This window comes from Vulpes lagopus, chromosome 13 (genome assembly GCF_018345385.1).
Source record: "Vulpes lagopus strain Blue_001 chromosome 13, ASM1834538v1, whole genome shotgun sequence".
NCBI classification, from domain to species: Eukaryota; Metazoa; Chordata; class Mammalia; order Carnivora; family Canidae; genus Vulpes; species Vulpes lagopus.
The window spans coordinates 35,363,610-35,387,171 of record NC_054836.1 but is presented as its reverse complement, the minus strand read 5'-3'; the positions used below and the strand labels follow the sequence as shown (position 1 = coordinate 35,387,171).

Here is a 23,562-nt window from a genome sequence, read left to right as displayed (position 1 = left end):
TCCGTGTATAAATATGTCCTTCTTCAATCCATTAGTGAATAAAGTCAATTTGGTAGGTCTTGACCATCATTCCTGCTGGTAATAAAACAGAACAGAATAGAATGAACAATTCCAGAATGTGTTGCAAATAAGAGGGGTAAGAAGTGTTTGGTGAAAATGTTTGTTTCAGCTGTGCATATGACACACATGGTTGCGTCCTAAGTATCAACAGAAGTAGTATTTTTTACTGTGAGTCATGGGGAAAAAATCAGTTGAGAGCCACTGATTAAGAAATTGACTAGAGCTTGTAGAGAGGAAGAAAGGGGGAAAAACTGGAGTGTGGAGGCCAGAGAGATTAGGAAGGAGGTTAGGTCAGTGCAGTAAAAACATGAAAGGAAAGGAGTTAGAACAATTCTGGACACAGGTTGAAGAGAAGTTGGTGACCCTCCAAACATGTAACTGTGCTAAGTGCTAAAATAATCTTCACAATTTTCATTACATCACTCCCTTAGTCAAAAATGTGCACTGGTGAGGCACCTGGATTTTAGCTCAGGTCATGATCTCAGAGTTGTGAGATCAAGCCCCGAGTCAGGCTCTACGCTCAGTAGGGTGTCCGCTTAAGAGTCTCTCTCCCTTTCCCCCTGTAGCCCACCCCCAGCCACCCACGTGTGTGTTCTCTCATGAATGAATGAATGAATGAATGAATGAAATCCTTTAAAAAGTCCACTGGTTCTTTTTAAATTCATCCCTACAGCTTAGAATAGCAACTGTTCCTAACTCAGGCCTTCTGTCCTGGCCTTATGGCCTTCCCTCATCTCAGCTAGGACACCTGTCTAGTTGGACAACACTTCCCTTGCCTAGAAGTTGTACCTTACTCCCCAAACTTCCCTCTTATAACTATGATAATCTTCTCATCCTGCATTTTCTTCTAATTTTTATTTCTTGTAAATGCAATCTCCTAAGTTTTCTGAACTTCAAAATCTGAGTGCTCCTATTTCATGTGTTCTTGTATACCCTCATCACCACCACCAACAAACTATTACTTGGATATAGTAATATAGTCTCACTAAATGTCTAAATGTCAGCCCTGGAAATGGATGTGGCTACAACTCTGTGTTGCCTGGGTTCAATGACATTTTTTTTCTTCCGACTTCTGCCTATGATAAAATAAAAATGAACTCCTTGTCAAAATAAAAAGGATATTACAAACAAGGAGAAAAATATAAAAATCCTCACAGTCTGATTACCCAGAGACAAAAATGAAAAACCACAATGTATTTTCCAGTCGCTTTATATATATATAATATATATTATACATAAATAATATATTTAATATATATATTAAAAAATACAGAGTATCTAAAATGTAAAACATATGCAAATTATAGATCACATCTAGTCTGGTATGCTGTTTTTTGTATATAACACTGTCATAAATGTTTTTCCATATTATTAAATTTGTTATGAATTCCCTCCAGATTATAAATTTATAGTTATTAAAATGACAACATGAATTTCTCTCTCAGGTCCCAAATTCCACCTCAACAGCAGGTAATTTAAAATGAGTACATCTGTCAGTACAGGTAACTATGTGGTTCTGTGGTATTTTAATACTTCCATGCTGGAAATCTGCAAAATAATGTCACCAGGACCTAATGAAAGGTCATCAAGAGACTGAAGTCAAAGGTGACCACAAAGCTGAATTCAAAAATAACAGTACTAGTACCTATGTCATTTTTGTAGCACATCAGCAACTTCAATGAAACATCAAGAAGCTAGTGACTAGACAGGAATAAAAGGCACAGCACAGAGAATACAGTCAGTGGTAGTAATACTCTTGTATGGTGACAGACCGTAGCTACACTTGTGATAAGCATAGCATAATGTATAGAGAGATCAAATCACTGTGGTGTACACCCAAAACAAATAACATCACTGCCAACTATACTTTTAAAAAAAGTTTAAAAAGTAAGCTAGTGAGGAGAGTTAAAAGTCTGACCCACTTCAGAGACTAGGGAACTATAGAGAAAAGTAAAAACAAAAACAAAAAAGCCAATCCCACCTTCAAGGAAAACATTATCACCAAAATGAGAGAAATTTTAATTTAACATGTATTTTTTTAAAAGATGTATTTATTTGGGAGAGGGCATGCAAGAGAGCAAGAGAGAGAGAGCAGGAAGAGGGCAGAGGGGTGTGGGGGAGAGGCAGACTCCCCACTCAGCAGGGAGCCCAAACTCAGGGCTGGATCCCAGGACCCCAGGATCATGACCTGAGCCAAAGGCAGATGCTTGACGACTGAGCCACCCAGAAGCCCTTAATTTAACATTTCTTGAGAAGTCTTCAGAAAATCAGGTCTTAAGAACACTCCTGTCATCTCTCTCTAGAAAATAATGTTCTTACCAAGAAAGGAAGACATCATAAAATTCCATGTGTAATTATAGCATTGTTGAAAGTTAAAGAAAATCACATAGCCCATTGATAAAATCACATACCATTGTACAACCCATTGGTACTGTACGAAGTACCAATAAAACAGTCAACTTAAGGGGTGCTTGGGTGGCTCAGTGGGTTAAGTATCTGCCTCAGGTCATGATCCCGAGGTCCTTAGATCAAACCCCACATCGGTCTCCCTGCTCAGCAGAGAGTCTGCTTCTCCCCCTCCCTGCAAGCACCTTTCCCTTCCCACTGCTCATGCTCTCTCTAATAAATAAATAAAATTTTTTTAAAAAATCAACTTAAGGGATGCCTGGATGGCTCAGTGGTTGAGCATCTGCCTTTCTCAGGTCACGATCCTGGGGTCTTGGGATCAAGTCCTGCATCAGGTTCCCTGCAGGGAGCCTGTTTCTCCCTCTGCCTATGTCTCAGCCTCTCTCTCTGTATCTCTCAGGAATAAATAAATAAAATCTCCAAAAAAAGTCAACTTAAAATATCTCAAAGTTTAATTTTAGAAAAAAATAAGAACTATAAAATATTTTCAAAATGTTATGGAAAATCAAAAATTACTCCAAAATGTCTGATGCAATGTGTGTGATAAATTATCCAGCATCTATATATCCAAAGCAGCTTTAATGGGATGTAAAAACCAAGCAAAGGAAAAAAAAAGAAAAGCCCCTCACCTGCTTGGAGAGGAGCCCCCTGCAGAGCGTGTACAATGTAACGAACTTGCGGGCTAATGAGCGGGCCTCGGCAAACCCTTCAGCCACTAACATGATTTCACAGATTAGCTCAATGTCAGGGGCCACCATGGCACAGGGCCTAAAATGTAAATAAGAAATTCAACTTCACAATGTTATAAGGTGGTAAGTGCCAATTGCTGAAATCAAGTGATTAATTTGTACCAACATTCTAACCATTCCCAAGCACCTCTGTCCATCACAGCCAACAAGCTCCTTCACTTCAACTACAAAATGTCCCCTCTGTTACCAGATATGTAGACAAAGATGGAACATGTGAAATTGGTAGAAGATTGGGTGTAGGAGTTTAAGGGAAATGTGTGGTGTATCCAGGAAACTTCTAGAAGTTGTCACTTTGCAAAGATGAGTGCTATCTGGTGCTGGAGGCCACTTTTTCCCATGGCCAGTGCTTGGCTGGTAAATGTTTAATGACCGGCTCTCCAAAAAATAGCATTGGTGGTTTCCTGAAATAAATACCTCCACCATGGCTAACTTCAACCTCTCAATACATCACTAAATGTGGGCCTAGCAAGAGATGCGCAGCAGCACACCGCCAAGCAGACAAAATAAATATGAAGGACCCAAGAGCATCAATATTAACAAAATAGTAAAATTTAATTAGGAAGGGATGCATTTTGAGTATTTTTCGCCTTTGTTTTAAATACAGTCACATGTTCATATAATTTAGTTTCTATCAGTGGCTGTGCTTAAACAACAAACTCAAAAATTTCATGAAAATTTAACCCTCAGCTCTTTCAAAGTGGTACAGGCCATTTCCAGCATACCACTGCCTCAGGCCAGCTTTTTTAGGCTTTTAAGATCAAAATTTACTGAAACATAACGTTTAAATCCCCTTTTTGGAGGGGGACTTCCAGAAAGGCCTCCCCAGAGACCACTGCCATTTAATGCAAAATCTCAAAAAAAAATTCCATGCAACTGAAGTTTAAAGAAGGAACCAAGAAAGTAAGTAAGCCTGTGTTTTGAGACTTCTTAAAGCACACAGTCCAATAATATTTATCCACCTGCTCTTGTAAATATAATTATAGTCTACTTCATGCATATCTAATTTTCACACTGAACATTCCTAAGTTTCTTTGGAGCTGTGCCATGAGAACTTCTACTTAAAGTGAGCCCACACTTTCCCCAAATTTTGTACTCTAGCATATGATAGAAGCAATAAAGATGAACAGAAGTAGGGGAGAGAACAAGTGGTAACTGACTTGCTTGGTACGTGTGTTAATATTAAGGACTTGTATTTACTAGCACTTTCTTCATGCCATAGGGGGTGCTAGAAGCTTTTCATGCACTTTCTCCCTTAACTCTCACAACTCTAGGAAGTGGCTATTCTTCTCACTTGTATTTTGGAGAGGTGCAGACCAAGGTTCTGAGAAGGGCAAGCACATGCCCAGGCCCCATAGCAGGGAGGTGGTGGAGTCATGGTGCTCTTAAGGCTCAGGCATTCTGCCTCCACTCATGAATGCTACCTGAATCTAGGAAGTGGCTATTCTTCTCACTTGTATTTTGGAGAGGTGCAGACCAAGGTTCTGAGAAGGGCAAGCACATGCCCAGGCCCCATAGCAGAGAGGTGGTGGAGTCATGGTACTCTTAAGGCTCAGGCATTCTGCCTCCACTCATGAATCCTACTTGCATCATCCAAATTGTCCTTCAAACTTTGCTGATGCAAGTACTAGCACCCCAACATCAATGATGCTGTCCATAGTTAAACCAAATTTATGAAAACATCACTAAACAATTCCAAGTTTTAAGACCCGAGTGAAAACAGGTAGGAGACGAACTGGGATACAAATGTAAAAATACTGCACAGATGTAAAAGTTTCAAATAAAAGCATTCTATAATCATTACATTTCTAGGATCGTTATTCTCTAAGATTATTTTTCAAGAAAAACAGATATTACAGAACTGTTGTGCTAGACAAAGCTATTTTATGAGGAAAGGAAAACATTCAGTAAGCATGCTAGAGTAGTTGACTATTTGGGAAAAGAATTCTGTTTAAATACTCTTGTTACCTACCAAAACAAGTTCTCAATAAATAAAGTACTAAAATTAAAAAGCATAAAAATTAGGAGAAAATACAAATGAAACATGGTTATGTAAGCTTATGTAAGTAAATCTTAAGCTTAAAAGAAATGAAAGAAATCTCTAAAAGCTACAGAGGTTCTTACTTTGTATGTTAAGTGGCATATCCTTTTGAGGGCAGACAGTGAAAAATACATAGTGTGAACACCCGAGAGCTCTTTAAAAATGTTAACTGATAAGCCTCAAGCTCAACAAAGCAAGAAAAGGAGAGAAGACACAAGTTATCCATGACACACATGGACTTCAGGACCTCACTATTAATAAGGGAATATCATGAACAAATGAATGCCATTGCATTCAATAATCTGGATAATGTGAAGAGATTTCTTAAAAGATGCAAATTATCACAACTAATTTGAGAACAAAAAACATCTGAAAGACTCCATATCTATTAAAGAAATTGAGTTTAGCTTGAAAAAACTGCCACAAAGAAAAATCTAGGCCCAGATGGCTTCACTGAATAATTCTATCATATATTTATGGGATAAATAATACCAATTCTACACAAACTCTGAAGAAAATAGACAAGAAAATGGCCAACTCATTATACCAGTTTAGTATCATCCCAATATCAAAACCAGGTAAAGATATTATAACAAAGGACACTACAGACCAATATCCCTCTGGTGTAGATATAAAAATCCTTAACAAATTAGTAGCATATTGAATCCAGCAACAAGTATAACTATAAAAATAGTATCTCCTGACCAAGTGGAGTTTATCCCAGGAATGCAACACTGAAGAACTGTTTAGCATTTGAAAAATCAATCAATATCATCCAGCACATTAACACAAATAAAGATAAAACCACATGAAAACTGTAAACTAGAACTTCTGGAAGAAAACATACTTGAAAACTTTTACAACATGGGGCTAGTCAAACTTTCTTCACCAGCATATTTTAAAAAGCAAATTGCTAAACTATATTATGCCAAATTTAAAACTTCTTTCATGGACCCCAGTAAGAAAGTTAGAAGGCATGCCACATGTTAAGAGAAAAATATTTGCAATATATGAATTTAACAAAGGAAGCACATACAATACAGCACTTCACAAAAGTGAAGTATGGGAATGGCCAGTAAGTTATATGACAAAATGTTCAACATCATTAGCCATCATGGAATTGCAGCAAACTAAACCCACAATGACCTGCTATTATGTATCTCTTAGATGGTCTAAAACTAAAAAGACTGGATATACGAAGTTTTGCTAAGAACGTACAGCAAGTGGAATTCTCATACACTGATGGTGAGACTGTAAAGCAGTAAAACCATCTTGGAATCCAGATTGGCAGATTCTGATGAAGTCAAACACACATTTGCCATGAAACTTCCACGCATATATACCCAAAAGAAAATGTATGTTCACACAAAGATTGTAGATGAATGTTCACAGCAGCTTTACTCATAAAAGCCCCAAGATGGAAACAACTCAAATGTCCATCAACTGGCGGATGGATCAACAAACTGTAGTATGTCTCCACAATAGAGCACACATCAGCTTCAAAAAGGAACTACTGCTATGCTCAACTTGGAAGAATTCCAAAACCTTCACGTTCAAGGGAAGAGGCTAATAGAAACAAGTACATGCTGTACAGGGTCATTTAACATGAACTCAAAGAATGACAAATTTAACCTAAAGTCACAGAAAGCCCATCTGTGGTATGGGTGTTAACCTCAAAGAGGCACAAGACAGCTCCCCAGTTGTGTTGGAAATATTCCAAACCTTGATTGTGGTAATTTTTTCACCAACGGTACCCTTAAATGCATGCATTTTATTATATGAAATTTTACCTGACAAGGTTGATTTAAAATAGGAGTTAAACATAACTGGTTCAGATCTAGCACAGCTTCTCTAACAGACTGCTAGTAAGGATATATGTTGGTAAAATGTTTTTGGAAAGCAGGTCATCAATAGGTCATCAATCATTCACCAGGTAGCTCTACATGTAGGAATCTATTCTGGGTTATAATCTGAAATAGGTAACTCTTCATGTGAAGAGATGTTTATAGCCTGTTATTTTATGATCATAAAAAAACTGTAAAGAAAAACACAAACCCTTCATGTCAGACAATAGGGAATGGTTAAGAAAATTATGGACAAGCCATGAGAGAGACTATTTTGAAGCTACATAAAAGAGCATTTCCAAGGAATTTCCAATAATACAATAAATTACTTATGTCAAAATAGTAAATGAAAACAAAATAAAAATCACACCTCACCTGGTATCTAAACTCCATAAAATATGAATTATAAAAGAGACCAGAAAAAAAATATAACAATCATTTCTGAGACCAGAAAAAAATATAACAATCATTTCTGGGTGTTAAAGCTGTCATAGTTTCTTTATTCTTTTCTATATTTTCCAAATATTCTGTAACTGGTAAAAACTATTTGTATTAAAAACATTATTGCAAAAGGGCTGGTATTAAGTGTTCAAATGTACCATGTAACCTTTAAGTAATGATTTTAAGTTCTGGCTTCATATTTCAAAAGAGTTAATTTATTATGATGAAAGTTCTCACTATCAGGGAATCCCAGAGAAATAATAAGGGGTTTTCCATAGGAATTCTCAAGAAAAAACAAATCATTTAACAGTGCAAACCAGCAACGTTAGGTGGCATGAGTGCTCCAGATGCTAAACCATGAAGCTTAACACTTGCCTGAAAAGAGCTTTGAGATTTTCCGGTAATTCGGTTCGACCAGCATATCCTGGGTTCATTGTAATAAATATTCCAACTGATGGCTTCAATGTGATGGCTTCCCCAAGAAATACAAATCTACCAGAAGAAGAATGTTGACGGAATTAAATGTGTTCCTTGAATGTGAATACACATTGACAAATGCAAACCACTGCAAAATGCAAATTATTATTAGGGAACTGTTGATTCTGGGTGATTTTCTTTAAAATTCATATGCATACATATTTTGAAGATGTTTTCAAGCATGTTTATTAAAAATGCACTCCCTTTTCCCTGCAAAGAGTGACAAATATAGGAGGTACTCTTTTCTATTTTAGCACAGCCAGATAGGCTAAACTATAAAAATGAGGACTTGACTACTTTAATAGTTATTGAGAGGTGATGTCATTTCTGCCTTCAATGTGGGCTGTGATTACTTGAATGGGATACTACACAGATAGAAAATAACCATGTTAAGAGGACAAAGTGGCTTCTTTGTTCAGTCTTCATTTTGCCTATCTGCTCACCCTCTCCCCTCACTCCCTCCCACCCTTCTCCCCACTTATTCAGCAAAAGTCTCTGTTGAGTACCACTGAGAGACAGAATGTGTGGTGGTTATGACCCAGTCAGAGCTCCAGTCAGCTCTGGAGCCAGAATGTGAGTGTTCAGAGACTAGCTCTATCACTTAAGACATGTGCCAATTCCCTCCATCTCATAAGAAGGCAAGAGGGAGGGGGATAATATTACCTACCTTATTGGATTATATGAGGATTAAAAGAGATTATGCATATAAATGGCTAAAAGGACAGTGCCTGGGAAATGGCAACTACTCAACAGACATTAGCTATGACTATTGCTACTGTCATCACTTAAAGGCACTGGAGAAGAAGTGAAAACTTTGTAGAAAGATCTGCAAGGGACCAGTTAGATGCTGTTGGCCAGGGCCATGGAATGGACAAAGGCCAGAGGAGTCAAAGTGAAGGATAAGTGGAAGGAGATTTTCAGATGAGGGTAAATGACAAAGTATAAAGTTTTCTCTTATTGAGAAACAGAAAGGCTCAAGTAGTTAAAGAGCTGGGCCTATGTCACAGAATGGAGAGTGAAATGAGAGCCGAATTTTTAGGATTAGGGGTTTCTGAGGCATTAGACAATTAAGAGAAGATGGATTTTGTGTAGCCAAGGTAAGAATGAAGAAAACTTCATTGCCAGCCTATCACACCAGGGAAGGCAGACAGGCCTAGCGCTGCTCACAGAGAAGGAACTAATCTAACTGCTCTCCCGTGACACACAGCAGGAATAACCACAGTCAAGAGTATGGACTTTGAGGGGGTAGAGCCAGCAAGATGCTTGTAGGCTTCACTAAGGCATGATCCCACCTATCAAATCCTTGGATATAAAAATTATGTAATAAAATTAATGCAATCATGAAAAAGCCTAGCCATCTGTCATTGAGCTAGCATGAGATGAACAGGTACAACTCACATATACACAGACATGGACAAAGAATAAACTATCAATAAATATGGTTGGGAGTGTCCAAGAAATACTTGCATGGATCAGTTACATAAATCTCCGTAAGAAAGGATGGCCTCCAACAACATATGGGTCACATCAAATCATAAGATTTTGATTAAAAACTAAAAATATGTCGGGGGGGCGGCAAAGAGCAAATAATCTAACTTCTCTAACATGGCCTTAGAGCAGGGGGAAGTAAGGCAGCAGACATGTGGTCACAGGCAACTGATATCCTAGAGCCATGCAGTAGATGGACTGAGGGGTTTTCTAGGAGGTAGAAATATCCAGATGTTGTCTACAACAATTGGAAACCTCTATTATATAGTTTCAAGGGGGTAGACAATCCTTCCCTCACTGGGAGACTGATATGTTCCTGTGGACAAAATAGCTAGCTGAGCAAAATACCCTAACAGGTGGGGTAATTGGGTAGGTCAGATAAATGGGATTGCCCTTTATTCAAAAAATGTTACAAAGAAAATCACAATTGAGTACTGTAATACTTATTTAGGATTTAAAAATATTTTTTTTTCTAGAGAGAAAGAACCAGTGTGGGGAGGAACAGGGGAAGGGAGAGGGACAAGCAGACACCCCACTGAGTATGGAGCCTGATGCAGGGCTCAATCTCAAGATCCTGAGATCATGACCTGAGCCAAAATCAAGAGTCAGATGTTTAACCCACTGAGCCACCCAGGTGCCCCCATACTTATGTCCCAAATTAAGCCATCAGATCCCAAGTGCCAGTCATGTTTTATCTTTTAGAGTATGGCATCATGTTGAGAAGTTATTAGGCTCTGGAGATATTTGGGAAGCTTCTGAAGTAACTAAGGGAGTAGCAGAGTGTGTGGGTGTTATCTACTGTGATGGAACAGTGATCAAGCAGGTGTTGCTGGAGAGATCAGGATTTTGAATTTGGATCTATTAAATCTAACAGGCCTATAGGACAAGTGGAGCCTTGAGATGCCCCTACCGATATAATCTTTGGAAATCAAGGTATCAGAGAAACAGTGTCTGGGCATTTAGCAGCCAGCAGCAAGCAGAGGATTCTCAAAGCCATGTAACTGGGTGAAATCATGAAGTAAACAAGACCCAAAGATTGAGGCCTGTGATATCAAGTATTAATAAGATCAAGAAATACTAACAAGAAAAATTAACAGCAAACACTGACACAGTGCTTACTACATGTCAGACACTTGTCCAAATGCTCTGTATTTAGTTATCATAGTCATCTGTATGGTAGCCACTGTACTTTTTCCAATTTTATAGAGGAGAAGTAATCAGCTCAGGAGCATCCCTGAGGGTGGGAGAAAAACCAGGAGAATAGTGGTGTCCTGGAACCTATAGGAAGAAGTGTGTCCTACAGAGGGAAGGGACCAATGGTGTCCAGTGCCACCAGAAGGTCAAGTTAGATTACATGTCATTATGATTATTTAGATTAGAGGTGTTTATTTTTTTCAGTATTTAGGTAGTACACTTTTGTTGTTCAACCATTAAAAACCACTAATAAAAAATGGGAAATCATTCTTCAAAATAAACCAGTCTCTTTTCTTTTATCCATTTCTTGAGACCAAGAGAGGCAGCAGGAGAAAGGAAAGGTGAGGTTTTACAGCATTACTTCATGTTCCTCCTTCTATTTATAACAACAGAAAGAAGCAATTCTCTACTCACCTCTTTTTCCTGTTTCTGATGGCATCATGTATCATTTTCACTTGTACGGCCACCACTGACAGAACTTCCACAGAAATTCGATTGAATTCATCAAAGCAGCCCCAAGCTCCTGTCTGCACCAACCCCTTATAGATATTTCCTATGGACTAAGTCATAGAGCAAGGCATTAAGAATTTAACAGAAGGGGGTTTTGAGCTATTAGTTTCAATCATTCCAAATCAGGGATAATATTGTTAGAATGTAACATTTTCGAACTCACTTACTTTGTAGTCCATTTGCTCTGAACAGTTGAATACATAAACCATCATGCCAAGGGCACGTCCAAGATCTTTGGTAGTTTCTGTTTTCCCTGTACCAGCAGGTCCAGCTGGAGCTCCACTCATGGTTAAATGAAGTGATTGAGTTAAAGTAATGTAACACCTTTAAACAATTGAAAGCGCAAATATTATAGTCTGGTATGAGATTTTTAGAAAACATTAGGGGCAATCTAATTTTTCTTTAGTTTAAAAAGTCAGGCTCTAGAATGTGGAAGTAATAAAAAATATTGATATACCCATAACTTGTTCATGGCAATAACAAGAGTCAAAATGTTTTATATCAAATTTAATTTTAGGTTGGCTATTTAAAAATAATAAAGCAGATACTGCTGTATTTGTCTCATTTCCTAAGAACTGTGTATCAATATAAATAACACTTGATTTGCAATGCTACTACCGAATTTCTGATGTGGGTAGGCAGAGATACTATTACTGTAGCAGACAACAGCTCAAACTATTGTTTATAAAGGAAAAAAAGAGAAATCTTGGAGGATGAATGAATTAAACATTGACTTCATTAAGCTGCTACTTAATGAATACATTAAGAGATATGTAAATATATATAAAAGCAGAACATGCAAATATATACATATTTCAATGTATAAAGTAAATAAACACAAGACAACTTGTTACATTAAAATACATGTCAGGAATTCATTTTAAATGTGTTGCTACATGCATTTAAATTATGATAATACCTATTTTTGCAGGAAAGACTCAAGAGGTTCTCAGACCGAGGAGAATTATGCAAAGACAGAATGTAATACTCATAAAAGAAGAAAAGCTAACAAATGGCAAGGATCTAATATGAAGTTTCCATAAATTATTTTTGTCTTAGTATGGACAGTGGACCTAATAAAAAAGACATCCACATGGAGGGCTGAAGATCAGGGACTAGGGTCTGCTTTGCTAATCACTAGATGTTAATCTTAAATAAGTCTTTTGCCATCAACATGCCTCGGATTTCTCCTCCATAATCCGAGGTTTATTATAGGGCTATATTATCAATACCAAAGGTAAATGCCTTAAGATATTCAGAGTACAATGTAAATAGAAGCAGTTACTTAGGAAAATGTAAAGCATCTCTGGATTTTAGGGCCATCACATGTTTAATTGCATTTTACAATGAATATGGAATGGAAAGACCCTGGAACTAGGAATTACAACATTTTTTATACGACTATCCCCTAGTAATTTTTTCTCACGGTTCCACATTTGGGCTGGACACGTGGCTGTCTGCTGTACCTACCACCTTCTTGTCAGAGCTGCCAAATGACCAAGCTCCAACCAACATACTATGTGCTGAAATGAAGTGTACAAATCCCACAACGCCTCCTTCCTGATATTTTGCCCTTTTCACTAGCTGACACAAAGGTGGAAGTCACATCTGGCATGTTGGCCATGGGCTGGTCTGTATCACTGAACCACTCTCTTCTGGATTGTTACGCAAGTGACACACCAGCTTCTCTGTAACTGAAGCCATTACGTTTTGGGCCTCTCTGTAACAGCTTAGCCACCCACGCTCCACACCAGTCCACCCATGCTCCAGGCCAAGTATCTCAGTTATAAACTGAGGACCTATGTCTCTCAACCTGCCCATGGAGGGAAACAGGAGACGCTGCCTGCCTTGCCTACCACACAAAGGGAAGGTCAACATCAAATGAGATGCAATTAGCATATGTCAAAAGGTATCACTGTGTTAAGGTAAACAATAAACAACACAAAAAGTGAAATGGAAAAGACATGTACACAAAGTGAACATCTTCTGCAGCACCACTCACTCCATCAAAATGAACATTCAGCTTCCTTTTAACTTGCAAATAAACCAAATAAACCACATAGTGATTTTTTTTAATTAAAAAGCTAGTAAGCTAGTAGGCCTCACATACTGGCACACTTTGAAGTGTCTCTTCCCTTTTTCTCCTACACCCTGTGCCTCTCTTCTTCTCAGCTTTATTTATACTGGCAAGGATGCAATAGACTCTTAGCATTTGCAGTTTTGACTGTTCTCAAGTGATTCTGTCAAGGTACAAGTTTTAATCTCTCACACTGAAAGAAGTATAAAAATTAACCAATTAAGATAGTAAATACTGCATTTCAGTTAGAGACAAGGTAAAGAGAACTGAGTTAGAAAAACAGAATTACAGGGGCGCCTGGGGCTCTGTCAGTTAAGCATTCGACTCCTCATTTCAGCTCAGGTCATGATCTCAGGGTCATGGGATCGAGCCCCGAGTCTGGCTCCATGCTCAGCAAGGAATATGCTGGAGATTATTTCTCACTCTCTCCCTCTCCCTGTACTCTCTCTCTAAAATAAATAAATAAATCTTTAAAAAAAGCAAAAACAATTACAATTTATCCGTGATGATATCATGGGCAGATTAATACAAGCAAGAACAATCACAAAGCAAATGGCACAATTTCACCGACTTCCCAGGTCCATCAACGTAAGTGTTAGCTTTACTGATATATTTAAAACTGTCTATACTTTCATTCCCAGATAAATTGTGTGGTATAGTGACATTGCATAATTGGGAATACTCCTGTGATTGTGAGATGTTTTTTCTTTCAGGAATGCCAACAAACAAATGTGCTTTCTCCCACCAAGTAATTCTGCAGAGGCTGGAATACTAATAAGGAATTCTTCATTAATGTGACATATCCCTATCTCTACAACATTCATTGTGTGTATATCCTGATTTAGAGTCAAGTGGCAATGAACTTCTAGTAATGGTAGCCCCCTGTCCCTTGACATACTTGAGACACACTGACTCTGTCTCTTGAACTGGCCAGTCTCTTTTCTGCCTTAGGAACTTTGCACTTGTCTCTACCTGTCACTTTCTGCCCTACGATGTTTACATAGCTTCCTCAGTATCATTTAGGTCTCACCTCACACAGTCTATAGTGGACTCTCCATTCAAGATACTTTTTAACATATCACCCTGTTTGATTTTTGTCATAGCATATATTATTACCACCTAAAATAACGTTATCAATTTGTTTTTTGTTCCTCTTCATTCCCAGCCAATCGCTTGCCATTATTAACTAGAAAGTGTATTCTTTGGGACCAGGAACCATGCCCATTTAACTCTGGAAGAATACTCAACACACTGCTTCCTAAGTGTTTGTTAAATCATTGAATGGATGTATGTTCCCACTCTTTTCTCTCTTTCACTGGAGGTAACCCTTCAAAAATCAATCTGCATGTAGGCAATTCCTATGTTTACACTTTAGATGTAGGGATGCAGGGGTGGGAGGTAGTTACAAATCCTGGCATCAGGATGTTAGCTACAGATAATGAGATAGAATGGACTCAATGATCAAGAGTGCCGTCTTTGACCATATTAATTTGCTCATGAAGGGGACCTGTGTGGCTCAGTCAGTTGAGCGATTGCCTATGGCTTGGGTCATGGTTCTGGGAACAAACCCCGCCATCAGACTCCTTGCTCAGTGGGGAGCCTGCTTCTCCCTCCGGCTCTGCCTCCCCGCCATGCTCTTTCTCCCTGAAATAAAAAATTTTTAAATCTCATGATTTCATGATTTGTAAATTGTCTAGTGTCTGTACTTCTGCTTCTCTGATTTGGTTCTTTTTATCTCTAAAGTCAACATCTGCTATGTCACTTCAGTAGTTCATTTACACAGTTTTCCTATCTTCCAAGTTTGTTCATCATTTTCTCTTACTCCATTCTGCTCCATCTCACACACCTTTGCCCACACTTGGGGACTTTTCCAGCTCACTTTCTCCCATCTGACTCCAACTTATCATGGTTACCTGTCAGTCAGAGGAGTGATCACAAGCCGAGGACTGTTGCCTAAATATTCATAGAAGTACTGGAATTGGGCATCACAAATATGAACAAAGCAGTGTTTCTTGGTATCCTCCCACTGGTGACGAAGCTGACACAGCCAAGCAAAGGCTTGGGGACTGACAACCTGAAAACATCACATGATCATCACACACAAGACACTGGTAGTTTCAAGGCAACAGACTTTATTAATCTAATCAATTCTGCTGATTCACATCTCTAGAATCTAAGTGTCTGTACTAGAATCTGTGTAATTGCCCTTACAAAAGGGCAATCTCATATATGCTATTGCAAGTTGCAATTGCATATAGATGGTTCAATACTTAATCTGAACTACGTGTCATCAAAGTCTTCAATTTAAGATGGCTTTTACTGTCAAACAACATCAATTTGTTCAACAATGCTTTTTTCCCCCTTTTATGAATTAGCTCTGGGGATTTCATCACTTTTCTAACTTTATACTCATATCATTGAAAACAGATGGAAAAATACACTCTGTAGTAATACACATAACCTGTAATTTCTGCATGTCACAGATATAAACAAATTATACTTTCAGCAAAGTCCATTCTAAAGCCAGTTTTACTTTTAGGGCAGATTTCACACTTCATTTTTCATTAAATCAAGTTACAGTATTTTTTTTTTCATTGCTATTCCTTATTTTAATCCTATCCACTCTTTTTCCAATTTGAAAAAATAATTCCAGTCTCATACTCTTGTGACCGACCCTAGGATTTCTCGGGGACCATTTAAGTTACCCAAATTATTATCTACTATGTATTCTGACATCGACATAAATCTCCAAGTTGCACATTTGAACATTTTAGATGATCAAAAATTAGGCAAAGTTTTTACCTCTTGGAGTACAAAGGACATGTTTTAAAACATAACTTACCCTACTCCAAGTAATCACCACTAATAAAACATAATCAAATATGTAAGAAGGTACAAGGTCATATTCAAAGAGTAATTATCAATGGTTCATTGCCAAAATGAGAATACATGATAAGTGACATTTTGCAAGGATCGGTTATGGGTTAGCAATGAAACAACATCATTCACTAATGGTCCAAAACTTGGATAAAGAAGTATTTTACAAGTTTATGGCTTACACAAAGAAGCAGTGCTTGCACTTTCTGGAGAGAATTAAAATTCACTTTCATTTTGATAAAGTGAAAGTGAACTAGCAAAACAACAGGAAGCATCTCAAAATATACACATGCATTCAAATTGAGAAGGGAAAGGTCTTGCTTTAGAATACCACTCAAAACAACAAAAGGGGTGTGGAGAAAGTAGCTGATAGGCATGTTATACCAATGCTGTTCAAGAGACCAGCACACTTGTGACATTTCTAAGTAGGAATGTATTTTAGAAAATAAGCTGAGGAAATTCTTCCTTCACATTAAACACTGTCAGTATTTAAGAGACACAAAGGCTTTGTAAAGAGGTAAGAAGGGTATTAATGCCCTGCAAGGATTAGAAAATGACTTCCCTAAAGTCTGTCATTTAGCCTTAAAAACAAAAGACAAGGGATGACCAATATTTCTCTTTCTTCAAAAGGAAGCCAATCAAAGGCACACAGAAATGGTTTAAATGACAATCTTTAGGCTATGGGCTGGGAAGCCACAGAGGTGAGACTAACAGGCCAATGGACCAAGTGGATGACGTGTAGAAAAGCCTGAAGACACGGAAATGAAAACAGTGACTTTACAAGGTTCTTGTATACTGGGTTAATTATTTGGATGATATGCTTTAAAGGTTCCAGAGTTGGCCAAACCTGTGGGATACCACTTGGGATAACTTTCATGAAAATAATTAGCTAACTTAAATCAAAGTCATTCATAGTAAGACAACTAACTTCATAGAACTAATTAAAAATATGCAACTTTTAAAAATGACTTCTTTAGAAGTCCTCTTGACAATAAATACCACTGTTAGGAAACAACAAAAAAATACATGGAGTTTCTGTGAACAACTTGCCTTCTGGGAAATAAGTTTGGCCACCACATCTCTGGCATGGACATCGATGGTACAAATTGTCATGATCTTCTGCCTTTCTCCAGGTAGAAGTTCTCCCAGTAGAAGTGCAATCAGGGTATTCAACTGAGAAATCTAGAAGAAATTGTGTAAAAAGAGGAGAAAGATTACAAATAGTCTAACAGCCCAACAGCCTTCTTATTTGTGAAGAGCCCTGTCGTTTATAAAACCATTTCAAATATGTATCTCAGCTAGCATTTAAACCCAGGGGTAAGAGAGAAAGGAAAGGATGTTATTAAATTAAGTGCTTAAATACAATAAATATTATAACCTCCATCTCCACCCCACCCTTGTGCTGAGAGTCAAGAAGGCAGGCAAACTCGAAAGTAATGACAAAGTCAGAGTTAACAGCAAAGTTTTCTGGTTGCACTGAACTGATTCTCCGTCCTCATGACAATTAGTCCACAACTTTGCTGGGACAGAAAAGATGACAAATTTTTAAAGATCAAATTGAGCTAACCTCTGTAAAAGTACAGTAAGAACTAAATATGAAGTGTTTTTTGTTGTTGTTGTTAAAGATTTTCTTAAGATTTCTTTTTCGAGAGAGAGAGAGAGAGAACACATGAACACATGGGATGGGAAGGGAGAGAGATGGAGAATCCTTAAGCAGACTCCTTGCTGAGGGCAGAGCCTGATGCAGGGCTCGATCCCAGGATCCTGAGATCATGACCCAAGTTGAAACCAAAAGTCAGATGCTTAACCAACTGAGCCACCAGGTACCCTCTTATTTGGGGTTTTTTTTTGTTTGTTTTTGTACAGCAGACAGGATAATTACTAGAAAAATATTTAAAATGTAACCGAAGACTGTTGCACTATTTTTTCTTACTCATACTATTATTTTTAGGTCCATCGATTTCTTACATCAATATTTTTCAAACTAAAGGTCTCTTTTCACAGAATGCAAGGGAATGAAATGGAATGACAGGGAATAGAATGGCATAGAAAATGTTGCATTACAGAGTATGTATCATCTTGTGAAACTTTCGATTTCAGACTTTTGAGTGTATACATAGATGTGTAACCTAGATCTGACACAAAATATTTCCCATTGTTAATTGTATCAGAAAGCTCTCAAAGATCCTCACTTAGGCGAAACGCCAGGACACCTACACCCCAATGTTTATAGGAGCGATATCCACAATAGCCAAACTGTGGAAGGAGCCTCAGTGTCCATCGAAAGATGAATGGATAAAGAAGATGTGGTTTATGTATACAGTGGAATATTACTCAGCCATTAGAAACGACAAATACCCATCATTTGCTTCAACGTGGATGGAACTGGAGGGTATTATGCTGAGTGAAATAAGTCAATCGGAGAAGGACAAACATTATATGATCTCATTCATTTGAGGAATATAAAAAATAGTGAAAGGGAATAAAGGGGAAAGGAGAGAAAATGAGGGAAATATCAGAAAGGGAGACAGAACATGAAAGACTCCTAACTCTGGGAAACGAACTAGGGGTGGTGGAAGGGGAGGTGGGCCGGGGGTTGGGGTGACTGGGTGATGGGCACTGAGGGGGGCACTTGGCAGGATGAGCACTGGGTGTTATGCTATATGTTGGCAAATTTAACTCCAATAAAAAAATAATAATAAAAGAAAAAAATGAAAAAAAAAAAGATCCTCACTTAGGTGGTCATTTGGTTAGCATGCTTATTTATTCAGAGTATGCCTGCTTTATTCAAGGCTTCTTAGCTACACACTCCTCTCCCACCAATTCTGTTCTATTTTAGGGTAACACAGAGTAAAACAATGCTGCCTTTTTCCTTTTTTACTCTGCAAAGGACAGTCAATTACAAACTGTTAGCTCCTGAGAGAATTGGTAATGCATGACTATGACACATCACCAGAGGCTCTCAAACCTTTGTGGCCTACTGTCAAAAACACGCTCCCTATAGCACTATTATCACATCCCAGAAAACAGCCAGCACTGCAGACTTCCCTGGGCCTGCTGGGCAGCTGACCTGGAGAAGGTTATGTAATTCTAGTAAGGATGGAGAGGGAAGGCAGAAAGACAAGAACCATAATAGGCAGTTTATATTCAATTAGAATATGCAAGGTGCCAGGCACTAACCATGTTATCTATAACATTTCATTCAATCTTCATAAAAATCAATTATTATCTTAACTTTGCAGATGAGGAAATTGAGTCACAAGCATATTAGCAGGAGAGGGTTAATTCAAACCCAGACAGTCTGCCTTCAGAGCCTGAGCTCTTACTGGTCACATCCATTAAGACCCAGCTACCATCTTTGAAGTGGAGAAACCCACTGTCCAAGAGGCATTCAAGAGAGACTTAAAATAAAACACAATGGAAGGCTGGTTCAAAGGAATAAAAAATGTACTTTATACATTCAGAACATACAACAATCTCATAAGCATTTCTCTACTTTTAAGACTTTACATCTACAAAAAGTAGCCACATTATAAAAAAACAACAGGTGATCATTATTTCATATAAGCCATGTTCAGTGTTCCCGTGAAACCAAATCTTTGGCTGTCTAGTACACTACTTTGTACGCAGAGCCTCTAAGGAGCTAGCTGCTAAACAGCAGGTACTCAGTGTTTGCTGAGGACATTAATGAATGTACATTAGCCTATGCACATGGAAGTTCACCTACAGAATTCATATGCGTGTTGGTCAGAAAAGAGGTATTTTGGCATTGGCTATCTTCTCAACTGGATCATGATATCCAGTCTTTTAAATCTCACATCTTACACCAGTTCCAGTATTTGGTTAAAAAGCATGGGCTGGGGGATCCCTGGGTGGCGCAGTGGTTTGGCGCTTGCCTTTGGCCCAGGGCGCGATCCTGGAGACCCGGATCGAGTCCCACATCAGGCTCCCGCTGCATGGAGCCTGTTTCTCCCTCTGCCTATGTCTCTGCCTCTCTCTCTGTCTCTCTGTGACTACCATAAATAAATAAAAATTAAAAAAAAAAAGCATGGGCTGTAACAACATTAGTATCTTATGCCTTCTAAGAACATTTATAATTTCAAGTGTTTTCACATGCATTGTCTTGTCTGAGGCTCCTACACCTTGTGATTTCTCCATTATTGATTCATTTGTCACCAAAGTTCAGTCAAGTGAAAGATGATTAGAAGTATAAGTCGTAAAAAAAAAAAAGTATAAGTCGTCAACATTATCTGCTCAGCATCATAGGCTGGGGATCTGATGCTGTCTCTCAAGATTCAATGTTCCTGGCCATGCTCTCTTATAAGTAATAAAATTCTGTACCCACAAAAATAAGGTTATAAAATGTCTATCATTTGGGCAGTAGCATTAGGCACTATCACCATTTGATCAAACTGTAAATGCATACATTTTAATGGCCTACGACATATAAAATGTATCTTGGAAGCTTTTAAAAAAGAAATACCCTCTCACGTAATCAGCTCTTATACTTGCCCTTGATCAAAGCAGTGTTACATGATGTTCTGCTAGGATCATGGATGTCTGTCTGCCTCAAGTCAACTGTCTGTCCCCACCTTGAAACACAAGTGGCTGTTTTCCTTGTACACCTTGCCTTCGGCTGGAGCTTAAGCACAGCCTATATCCTGAACTGGAAAGAAGCCTACCATCGAATATAATCCAAACCCCTCATCATGAGCACAAACCCCTTCATGACCTCCCAACATCCCTTTCCTACCTCTACCTGTAGTGGCCTTCTTGATGCGCTTCCATCATGGCTGTTTCAAGGCCAGAGAAACTGTTTCATCTGCCTGGAGACATTCTTCCTCTGGTGTTTATACGGTTGGCTTCCCGTCATCATTCATGTCTTAGTTCAAAGTTACCTCCTCAAATTGGCCTTCCCTGGCCATCGCCTTTACCATTAGTTCCTACACCATTATTCTACAGGCTCCTATTTTATTTTCCTCACAGTACTTACTAGTATCCCATCATTCACTTACTTATTTCCTTGTTTACTATTTGTCTCCTTCAGCTGACTATAAGCTCTAAAGTAACAAGTTAATTCAGCAACAGCTTGAGAAAGAACTCAACACTTTACAGGTCACCTGTTCTGCGGCCCCCAGCACACTGGACAGTTCCAGCACTGCCCCTGCTCAGCTAGGAAAGAAAGGCAAAGAATTTGAGTTCTCACAATTGCCCCTCAAAGTGGAGTTCCTGGAGTACAGTGCCAAGGGTGGAAGAGGGGACACTGGCTCCGCTGACATCCAGGACCTGGAGAAGTGGCTGGCTAAAATCGCCTGAGGGGCAGAGGCAAAGCGCAGGACGTGATTGTGTGTATGTGCGTGTGTCTGACAGTTTTGGAAAAGGGTGTGGTAGTCTGGAGTTGATTAAAAAAGGGATACAAAATGTAATTAGAAAACATTTTCTTGTTCTGGAAAGAAGAAATTTTTTTTTTATTTTTTATTTTTGGAAAGAAGAAATTATTGTTTAAAGTTAAAAAAAAAATTGTATTCAGTCCTACAATCCCAGACCCAGTACAGCGGCCAGCAGAAGGCAGGATCTCAGTACACACTCATCATTTGAATGCAGGGAGGAAGCAATGAACAAATGAATGGCAGCAACAATCCACACCAAATCCACATTTTATTTTCTCCCATATGGTAAGACAAATGTGATTACTGTCTTCAGAGGTTACAGGTCAGTGCAGAAGGTAGATACGTAATTATAATCATTTTGCTGGAGTTAGAAGAAAGTGCTATGATAGCACACAGAGAGAGGGTCTTGCCTAATTGAGGGCTTGGAAAGACATTTTGGAGGGAAGGGTATTTAGGTTAAGACTTAAAAGATGAGTACAATTTAGGTTGTAAAAAAAAATGTAAGAGGCTGGCCACCCACGGAGGCAGAGTGGAAGCCACCAGATGAGGCTCATATGAATACCCAGGAAATAGGGTGACCCCATCAGGGAACTGAAAGAACTGTAGCCTGGCACAGGGGCAGGGCGAGGTAGACCACACACATGCTAGAGAGAGAAGGGTGCCAACATGCAGGGCTTGGCCAGCTTACCAGAGTCTGAACTTCAAGGGAGGGATGCCTGGGTGGCTAAGCAGTTGAGCGTCTGCCTTTGGCCCAGGGCGTGATCCTGGGGTCCCAGGATCGAGTCCCACATCGGGCTCCCTGCATGGAGCCTGCTTCTCTCTCTGCCTCTGTCTCTGCCTCTCTCTCTCTCTCTCTCTCTGTGTGTGTGTGTGTCTCTCATGAATAAATAAATATAATCTTTAAAAAGAAAATAAACTTCAAGGGAAATAACAAGGTGTCTACCATCTATGAATTATTATATTTGGATAAAAATAGAAACAGTTGCCCAGGGCAGCCCGGGTGGCTCAGCGGTTTAGCGCCGCCTTCAGCCCAAGGTGTGATCCTGGAGACTCAGGATCGAGTTCCACGTTGGGCTCCCTGCGTGGAGCCTGCTTCTGCCTCTGCCTGTGTCTCTGCCTCTCTCTCTCTCTCTCTCTCTCTCTCTGTGTCTCTCATGAATAAATAGATAAAATCTTTAAAAAAGAAAAAAAAAAAAGAAACACTTGCCCAAAATAGCCACATGAATCATGACCGCCACTGAGGTTTACAGGTTACAGATGCCTAAGACACTCAGGTGTTCGAAAAGAGGGCTACTTGTTTGGTGGGATGATGGTGTGCTCACCATGAAGGAAGGTATCAGGCACAGAAGGTTATAGACTCCGGGTCAGAGAAAAGGACCAGTTCTTGATCCACGGTGGTGGCTGATTCTCAGTTCTGTCCTGACTCACCCAGCTCCTGTGCTGGTGTGGTACAAAAGAGACCATGTATGTGAACTTGAAGAACTATGAGGCTGAATACTACATGCTTAAGTAAGTTGACACAAGAACATCTTCCTTATAGCAGAAGTGTGCAATTTCCCCATCAGGCAAGGCAGATTTCTCAACTGAGGCACACCAAAGCCACAGTGGCCGAGAGGCTGGAAGGGCCCCTCTGTTGAAACATTAAGATCTGAGCTTACAGTCCTCAGCACACATTGCAAGGGAACTACTATAGCACTTGAGGGGTCAGCTTCAGAACCCTCAATTCCTTTCCAACAGGAAAAGGAATGTAACACAGAAGTAATGTTCTTTTCCTTTTATAACAATAGCAACAAGGATCTTGAATCCTGAAAATGACCCCTGTTTCAGCTTCTGCAGTATCAGAAACAAAGGATTTTCTTTTCAGCTGGAACAAAGCAGAGTTCCAAAGAAATCAGGTCCGATGGGCTCTTGACACTATCAGAGCATGTGTTGTGCAGCCCCCATTTGTGGTCTTCCTTTCCACTGTTCATTTCCTACTTCTCCATTAATCATATTGCTGAAACCAGCACAA

At 39.0% G+C, this 23,562-nt stretch overlaps 1 protein-coding gene across 1 annotated transcript in view; it reads right to left on the bottom strand.

Annotated features, from left to right (window-relative positions):
• The window catches only part of DNAH11 (dynein axonemal heavy chain 11), a 313,463-nt gene that overhangs the window by 181,705 nt on the left and 108,196 nt on the right, over positions 1–23,562 (bottom strand). Inside the window, 6 exon segments of the mRNA XM_041728012.1 lie at positions 3,096–3,234; positions 7,914–8,030; positions 11,112–11,257; positions 11,375–11,531; positions 15,198–15,358; positions 17,212–17,343. Of these exon segments, the coding sequence (XP_041583946.1) occupies positions 3,096–3,234; positions 7,914–8,030; positions 11,112–11,257; positions 11,375–11,531; positions 15,198–15,358; positions 17,212–17,343 (852 nt within the window).